The 9249-nt window shown below is 44.8% G+C and overlaps 1 protein-coding gene across 1 annotated transcript in view; it reads left to right on the top strand.

Moving 5' to 3' along the window:
• Positions 1 to 2584: 2584 nt before the first annotated feature.
• LOC123039169 (putative 1-phosphatidylinositol-3-phosphate 5-kinase FAB1C) overlaps positions 2585 to 9249 on the top strand; it is an 8267-nt gene continuing 1602 nt past the window's right edge. The window contains exons 1-9 of the mRNA XM_044462441.1: positions 2585 to 3299; positions 3572 to 4276; positions 4355 to 4508; positions 4845 to 5183; positions 5982 to 6773; positions 6857 to 7188; positions 7268 to 7394; positions 7507 to 7665; positions 7748 to 9244. Of these exons, the coding sequence (XP_044318376.1) occupies positions 3049 to 3299; positions 3572 to 4276; positions 4355 to 4508; positions 4845 to 5183; positions 5982 to 6773; positions 6857 to 7188; positions 7268 to 7394; positions 7507 to 7665; positions 7748 to 9244 (4356 nt within the window). The 5' untranslated portion in view covers positions 2585 to 3048. The remainder of the gene's footprint in view (positions 3300 to 3571; positions 4277 to 4354; positions 4509 to 4844; positions 5184 to 5981; positions 6774 to 6856; positions 7189 to 7267; positions 7395 to 7506; positions 7666 to 7747; positions 9245 to 9249) is intronic.

Consider the following 9249-nt stretch of genomic DNA (forward strand, 5'->3'; position numbering starts at 1 on the left):
TGGTAAGCAGACTTCTTGTCTGGGAAAACCTGCCCAACCTCCAGGCTCCGCGCTTCTAGGCCAGAAACCGAGTGAAATTCATTTGTGATGCTCATATCCTGTAAAAACCCAGGTTGCAGTGATGTCGCGACCGCCCTCTAGGGAGGAACATCTTCTTCTTCGCTTGACTCGGAAGACGCGGAAGAGTGATCGTCATCATCTAGCGCCTCCGGCAATCCCTCCACGTGTTCATTCATGTCAACGGCCGCAGACCAATATCCTGTGTCATACACAGGCTGGTCGCCCGTCGGTTCCGATGGGGCCGATGCTAGGGGCTGATGTGATGGCCAACTCGACCTCACCGCCCCTGCTACTGCATCCGGCAACATCAGTGACTGAAATGAACTCCACATACACCATTGGCTGACCAAACACTGGGTTATTGGGATTGCTTGCAAACCTCATGTACGCCCCCCACGACTGATCACCTGTGACAGGCCGCAAACCCCAACGGGCAGCTGTCCCATCATTTCCTCCGTCAACGACGCATGCCTTCATTGTCATTTCCCCCCTGCATCCCTGGGCCAAAAACCGCTCGGATGCACCTTCTGACTTCTCATTACAACTATAGTCAACCCGCACAAGGACACATCCACCCCCAAAGGACCGTCGCGTAAGACGTCCCCATAGTACACTAACAAATTTTCCATAGTACCTAACCAACATCCATATTTACATTTCAAATAATTAGTAACCAAACATTTAGTAGTAGTACGACTAAAATAATAACCGTATTTTCGTTACAAATATTCGGTTTGTCTTTTTAATCATTTGCTTAGACTTTAAGGGGTTGTTAGATTAATGAGTATTTCAAGATCTATTTTATATAATGTTATATCAGTTCGTGTGAAAATTATTCCTAACTTTTAAGCACTAACATCGCATAGCTAATGACAACCTAAAAGACTAACTAATTACCACCGTGCATGCACAAAATTATCACATGAACATCAATATCAGACACAAATTTTTCTTTCTGCTATCAAAAGTATGAAAATAGCACTTGCTTGTATGTAGACCTACGGTTTCCTAACTATAGACTTAGTAATAAACATACCACATGAAATAACATACCACATACAATGAACAATTGCAGTGCAATTTTTTTCTTAATTACTGTATTAACATCTTCTCTCACATCAATACTAATGGACACAACTAACATTGATACAACATCTTCAACCTACTCTTCTAAAAAAATAGTATAAATGTTGTATCTGTCGTCTGTAAATTTTTCTAACCTCTAAGCACTTACATCGCATAGCTAATGACGAGCTAAAAGACTTACTAATTACCACCGTGCATGCATAAAAATATATTCATATATTGCAAAGCTCATACCTCGTTCTTTCCGTTCGTACTTCGCTTTGCACGACAAATCCTACTCCAAAAACTCCAAATGACTCCTCCTATTGCTGAAATAATGCCTAAAACAACATACAATACACACTTAGGAACTAATCAAACAGAACAAAAACATCATGCATGTGAACGGAACCAACAAAAATGGATAGATCTTACCTTAATCTACCTTTTCTTCAACTTCGGCATCTTCTAAATCCAACTCTAAATCAGCCAAAATCACGACTGAAAGTGGCTACCAAGTTTTCCTTTCTGTGTATTCTAGTAGACTTAGAGAGAGCAGAGAAGCAAAGAAGGCAACCAGAGATTTCCGAGAGAGAGTGTATGAGCACGGAGCCGTGGTTGTGCGTATAAATAGAAGAGGAGCACTGTTTTGTCGGCAGAACGAGTTAGAACTCACCAACTGCGGCCTCGGATCCCAGCATCGTGGTGTCTCATCACACGCAGGAACATCAATGCTCTTCGGTGTGCGACACGAAATCACGTATACAAATCAGCACGCCTAAGTGTTGTCGCTTCGGCTACAGACGGAAGCGTAAATCACACAGGCAGGCGGGAATCTGATTCCAGATCATCGGAACTTGCGGCAGAAAGCAAAAGAAAGCATGGCCATCAAATTTGGTGTTGTCACCTCCGCTGCAGTAGCAACTTTCGAAGCATGGGAATCAACGGAGTTTGTATCGGAATCAGCGCCGCTCCTTTTCCCGCGCATGCAGCAGCTGCCCGCCTCGGCTAGTGGCGGCGAGGCCCACTGGTGGGGCCCGCGACCTGCACGGCCTGTCGGCCAGGGAGCGATCGCGCCAGGAGAGGCCGCCTCCCGCGGTGGCGGCAGGGCCCACCTGGCCTGCCCCGTTCCGTCCCAGCGAGGCGCACTGCAGCAATGTCGTTTCGCCTGGGTGGCCGCCTCCTGCGGTGGCGGTAGGGCCCGCCGCCTCCCGGAGCGGCGGCAGGTGCCACGTGTCGCCTGTCGCGCCTGCCGCCACGGGCGAGGGGGTCCTTTTTGTCAAATTCATCTACAGGTGGTCTTTTCTGGCAATTCCAATGGGCAAGTGGTCTTTTTTGACAAAAAAATTTTGCTCTAAAAAAATACTCTTTCTCCGTCCGCAATTAGTGACCCCACCCCCACTTTCCCTGCTTCGTCCGCAATTACCGCCATTGCCGAAAGCTTCTTCTCGTCACTATACGTACGTCAAAAAAAGAAAAGAAAAAAACTTCTTGTTCTCTCTCCTCTAAGCTTCCCCATTCCTCTCAGCCATGCTCTCCTCCCTCTCCGCCGTGACCCCGCGCGTCAACGTCTCGGCAACACCTGCCCTGGCGCGCTCGTAGCGCAGCCGCACGACGGCCGGCCGGCAACCCGACCTATGCTCCCCGACCAGTCGGGCATTGGCTGACCCCCAAATGCCTCACACTAACTAGCCGCCGCTTGTACATAGACACTACCGCAAAGTCGAAGAAGAATAAGGAGAGAGAGAGAGAGAGAGAGAAGAAGAGAAGGATTCCCCGCACGTTTGCCAAATCGGGCCGCCGCTGCCTTCTCATCGCCGGAGAGGAATTTTAGCCTCGGCGGCGCCCAGCTTTTTTAGTATATCTTTAAGTTTCTGTTTTGGTTGATCCTTTTTTTGGAGTGGATTTCACTGTTTGCGGGCGATGGGAGTGGTGGAGTTCTCGGTGCTGGGGGCGGTTCAGAAGTTTCGATCCCTCATCACCGGCTCCACGCCCGCCGCCGACGAAGAAGCCCGCCAGGCGAGCGCACCACCGTCGCCCGCGACGCCGCCGCGCAGCGGGGGCGTATCTCCGGTGGATTCGCCGCCCCCCGCAGCGAGATCCGGAGGCAGGCGTGCCATCGCCCTCCGCCGCCAGATCTCGTCGCCACAGCCTCTCCGTTGCTACCCTGTCAGGTAGGGTGCCATGGCTCGGTTTCATCGCCCCCGTTTAGATATTTGACTTGCTCCAATGGAGAAAAAGGGAGAAATGTTTTGAAATCTCCGCAAGTAAACCACCTCAACATCTTAGCATGTTAGGTGGATTATTAGAAGGAAGATAGCAATCGGTGACTAGTTCATTCAGGGTACAAGTAACTCTCATGGATGATTATATTTTTTGACTTGTGTTTTATAATCGATTAACTTATTGTGCTAATCTGTAGCGGAACTGGTTTTCATGGGTGCAGGCGAGCAGATGGGGAGGAAAACGACGGGCCTGGGAAGTTTTTCAGCCCAGGGAACGACTGCTTAAATGACCTCTCAGACACTGACTCTGTTAGTGAGCTCAACCGGTCTATGACCCTAAGCCCCTTGGAGAGCCCGACCTGGATGGTCTGGCAGAATGGCGGCACACGAACTTCCAGGAGAAACGGCCGTTTCAGCCTGGATTCTCTTGAACATGGTACTAAGCTAAATGGTACCATTGCTGAAAGTAGTGGGGAAAGCGACACAAATAAACATCAAGTTGATTTTGATGCCAATATTTGGCGCCCACCACCGCCGGAAGATGAGGGTGATGACGCCGAGTCGAGAGTATTTGGATTCGACGACGATGATGATGATGGGGTTGAGGAGTCAAGCAATCTTCTTGCCCTTGGCTGCTTTAGCACCAACAAAACGGTTGATGCTGACATGATCACGGATATAGCCCATACAGAGGGTGTGAGGAATGCTGTACTAGGTCATTTTCGTGCTCTTGTGGCTCAGTTACTGAATGGAGAAGGTATCAGTGTCGGAAACGATGACGGATGCATAAGTTGGCTTGAGATAGTGTCGTCCTTATCCTGGCAAGCTGCTAGTTATGTGAGACCAAATACAAAGAAAGGTGGCAGCATGGATCCTACTGATTATGTCAAAGTCAAATGTATAGCATCTGGGGATCCGACTGATAGGTATGCTCTTACTTCTCCTGCTATTTACATGATTATATGTCTCTCATGTGAAACTCACGGGTAATTCCTTCTACGCAGCAATCTTGTTAGGGGAGTTGTTTGTTCCAAAAACTTAAAACACAAACGCATGATGTCTGAGCATAGGAATGCGAAGTTGCTCATTTTAGGAGGAGCACTTGAGTACCAAAGGGTCACTAACAAATTAGCATCGATAGACACTATTCTTGAACAGGTTTGTACTTTTTTCACTATTCATTTGCACCTTTATTTATATTCCCTCCATTTGGAAATAACTGACGTGGTTTTCTAAAACCACGTCAGTTATTTCCGAATGGAGGGAGTACTTGCACAAGGCCTTGCTATGGTTAAAAGAAATACTATCCGTTTAAGAAGATGTTTACTTCTACATTATATGCAATATAAAATATCCATATGTGCTCTCATCCTAACCATTCGTGCCAAATCCAACATGTGGCGTGACCCAAAGGTGAACGGACCGCCAGTACCAATTGACATCTTTATAAGAGTAAAGATATTTTTTTTTGCTAAAGAAATGCTGTTAATGCAGGAGAAAGAGCACCTGAGAACGATTGTCAGAAATATAGAGTCTTTGCAACCAAATGTGCTGCTAGTTGAGAAAAGTGTCTCATCGTATGCCCAGGAGCTCTTGGCAAAAGAAATTTCATTAGTTCTAAATGTTAAGAGGCCACTCTTGGAGAGGATATCAAGATGCACAGGAGCACAAATTGGCTCATCAATTGAAAATATTGCTTCAGCAAGGCTAGGCCAGTGTGAAATGTTTAAGGTGCAGAAATTTCTGGAATTTCCATCAGGAAAGCAGACAAACAGGAGATCAACTAAAACATTGATGTTCTTTGAAGGCTGCCCAAGGCGTTTGGGCTGCACGGTAAGTATCTCTCTGCTGTTCCATGCACTATTCAAAATATCGGCCGATATTTAAGTTAACTGCCCAATTAACTGCTACTCGGTACCTAACCGAATCAAATAACCCCTACTTAGCCCATTAACTGGTCCAGCCTATTTATCGGTCCAACAGCCGATAAAAGGCCAAATTATCGGGCTGTCCGATCAATTGCTAGATGGGGTATATAGCTTATTTGGTCCAAAATGTAGCCCGTTTCACCGCCCCACGCTCTAGGTCTGGTCCTCCTGCTTCTCCCAGAGTCTCCTCTCCTCGGTGATCTGTGAAAGGTGATTGGTGATGCACTGATGTGTATGTATGTTGTTGTGCAGCTACCAACCCTTGTCTGCTACTAACGTGTACAATAGCATATTTTGACGTCTACTCCCTCCGTTCCAAAATAGATGACTCAACTTTGTACTAACTTTATAAAGTTAGTACAAAGTTGAGTCATCTATTTTGGAACGGAGGGAGTAGTACATTGCATGTTGCTATGTAGCCTAGGATATATAGATAAGCCCTTATTGACCTACCGATAAATTAGCTTAATAGGCCGATTCGCCGATTAATCGACCGAGCAGCTACCAGTTACCGATATTTATGCTGAACATTGGTTCCATGTACATTTGATTGAAGTTGTGTTGCTAACACCAAGCATAAGACACTTGGTTGATAGATGACCTACAGAGAGTACTAGCTAATAATGTGATAAGTTTTCAGACTGAATTTCTATTTTCTTACACATTTATTTTATTTCTAATAAATGTGCTTCAATTTAATTAGGTCTTACTGAGAGGGCCCTGTCGAGAGGAACTAAAAAAAGTTAAGCGTACAGTACAACTTGCAGTCTTTGCCGCCTATCACCTCTCTCTTGAAACATCATTCTTCGCTGACGAAGGCGCAACTCTTCCTAAAGGTCCTTCAAGGCCCGTAATAGAGTTGCCAGATATTCGAGGTGACACAGATTGTTTTGCTGGATCTGCTGGAGTTGGCATGCCTCATAAACTCAAACAAATACAAGGCGATGATCCACGAATGTTTGAGGAGATTTCTGTATCATCTAGATCATTATGTTTGAACGAGGAAGGTGAAAGTGTTGTCTTTGAGCATAGGGAATCTGGATCTCCTGTTGAGCACAGGGAATCTGGATCTCCTGTTGATGATTACTTACCCCATGCAATTGGTTCGTGCGAAGAGAGTAAAATTTCTCCATATTTCCTTGATCTTGATCCAAGAACTTCAGGTATTGTGATGCATTTTCATGACTCTGCTTTGTTTTTCATTGCAAACAATAACCGTCAAGATGTGGTACCAGGGAAGAAATGTCAAGAAGTAGACCATTGGAATCATAAACGACATCATGACTGTCCTGCCGGAGACTGTAATGACCAGAATGAATTTTCTGGTGAATTCTTTGGTACCAATGACAACCATCAGAGCATCTTAGTTTCCCTATCAAGCACTTGCATTCCCAAAAGCTTGGTATGTGAGCGTCCACAGCTCTTCCGCATTAAGTTTTACGGTAGCTTTGATAAGCCACTTGGGAGATACCTCCGGCAAGACTTATTTGATCAGGTACATTCCATACTCATCTGTATGTTGATGTTCATTGTCATCATAGTTTAAAAAAATAATGTTTTGTCTATGTCCTTCCTCAGGCATATTGTTGTCCATCATGTAAAGAACCATCAGAATCACATGTAAGGTGCTATATTCATCAGCATGGAAGCTTAACAATTCGTGTTAGGCGGCTTCTGTCTCAGAAGTTGCCAGGGGAGCGTGATGGGAGGATATGGATGTGGCATAGATGCCTCAAGTGCGAACCTAAGAATGGTGTACCACCTGCTACGCGGAGGGTTATTATGTCAGATGCTGCTTGGGGCCTGTCATTTGGGAAATTCCTGGAGCTAAGCTTTTCAAACCGCTCTACTGCTAACCGAATTGCAAGCTGTGGGCATTCTCTCCAGAGGGACTGTCTTCGTTTCTACGGGTACATATCGGCTATATCCCTTACCAATTAAAGTTGTCAATCCTCGAATGAAATCTCAGGTTACCTGCTAATCTATCAGATATGGGAACATGGTGGCCTTCTTCCGATATTCTCCTGTTGATATTCTATCAGTTACCCTCCCCCCCTCCGTATTGTGTTTCAACTGTCGCAGTCCACAAGACTGGACCAAAACGGTGGCAGTGGAGGTAAGTTATTTTCTCGAAATTACCAAGTCACGTTCACTGCCTGCATCCTATGTTTCTGTTTATTTGTTGTGTCTGGGTGAATAATATTATGTCCATGGACTTCTGTTTGAAGATATATGGCAAAATGAGATCCTTACACTGGGAGATATCTGATTTTCTCCATCGCACTGAAAAGAATATTCCAAGTGAGGATGATCCGGTCAAGACAGGTATTCATAGGCAGATAATTGAGATGAAGGATTTGCTTAAAATGGAAAGAAATGAATGCGAGGTGACGAAATTAGATTTTTCTTTTCTTGTTCAAGGATTACACATGTTTATGTTGATTTTTTAATATATTTTTCCTTTTGCAGATTTTGCTCTTACCTGTTATCAGAGATAGTAATCACCACGTGCAGGCATCAATTGATATTCTGGAGCTCAACCGCTTGAGGCGTGGCCTTATTCTTGATGCTTACCTTTGGGATCGGAGGCTATGTCACATAGATTCACTTATTGAAACAAATGGTTGTGTTTCAAAGAACAATCCTGCTACCGAATTTCTCTTGGACATCAGACTGAAGGAGTGGAAAACAGATTTGCTTGAGGTGGACACAAATATTGGAAAACCCACTTGTTTGTTGCAGTCACCTGGAAGTCCAAGAAAATCTTTGTTATCCAGAGAGGTCTGCTTCAGTGATGACGAGCACAGTATGTCTGGGAAAAAATTGCAGATCGATCTGGTTGATCATCCTGATGATACAGAAGATCTTGACAAGGTCTTCAGCAAATTCAATGGAGAGAAAGAATGGCCATCCACTAGAGCTGCCATTGGTATGGAACCTGTTGAGAGGTTACCCTCACTTGCGTCTATTTTTTCTGATAACATTGATTTAGCATGGACTGGATCCAGTGAGTTACAGTATGATCTTCCACAAGATTTCACCAAAATCGATGAAAATGGATCCCTTAATTTGTTGGATAACCCAGGTTACAAGAATGCCCCTGTTAGAATTCACTCATTTGATTCTACAGTAGCATCCCGTCAGCGAGAACGCACTGGATTAGCTCCTACTTCATTGCATCTATCGTCATTCAGATCTGCTGAGTACTTCGGGGGTTTGACAAGCATCACAAAAGATCCAATGCCAAATATAAGGAGGGCTTGTTCTCAAAGGTCACCTGGGGCCATAGAGAAATTAAATGTTATTCTAACTCGTTCACCCACACATATCTCATCCGCTTCACATATGGTTGATGATGGGGCACGGCTGCTGCTGCCCCAGATTGGCAATGAAGATGTTGTTGTTGCAGTCTATGATGATGAACCCACCAGTATTGTTGCATATGCCATGACTTCAAATGAATATGTGCAGAAAGTCACACAAAAACTAAATTCAACTTCGAGTTTTTCACATCTTCCAAATGCCACCGAGTTAAACCATGGACTTGAACAGTCATTGCCCTCACAAGAAAACAATCTGGATTCTGAGGGAACTCATTTTAAGTTTTCTTTCGACGACGAAACCCCTCTTCCTGCAGATAATGCGAAGTTCTCTGTGATTTGTTATTTTGCAAAGCATTTTGCTGTGCTTAGAGATAAATGCTGTCCAAAAGATATTGATTACATCCGTTCACTAAGTCGCTGCAAGAGATGGTCTGCACAAGGTGGAAAAAGCAATGTTTACTTTGCAAGGACACTGGATGAGAGGTTCATAATCAAACAAGTCACCAAAACAGAGCTGGACTCTTTTGTGGAATTTGCTCCTCAGTACTTCAAGTATTTGATGGAATCCTTGGCCTCTGGTAGCCCAACTTGCCTGGCAAAAATAGTAGGACTATATCAGGTTTGTTGTACTTTGCCTGGCCCATGATC

This window comes from Triticum aestivum, chromosome 2B (genome assembly GCF_018294505.1).
Source record: "Triticum aestivum cultivar Chinese Spring chromosome 2B, IWGSC CS RefSeq v2.1, whole genome shotgun sequence".
Taxonomy (NCBI): Eukaryota; Viridiplantae; Streptophyta; class Magnoliopsida; order Poales; family Poaceae; genus Triticum; species Triticum aestivum.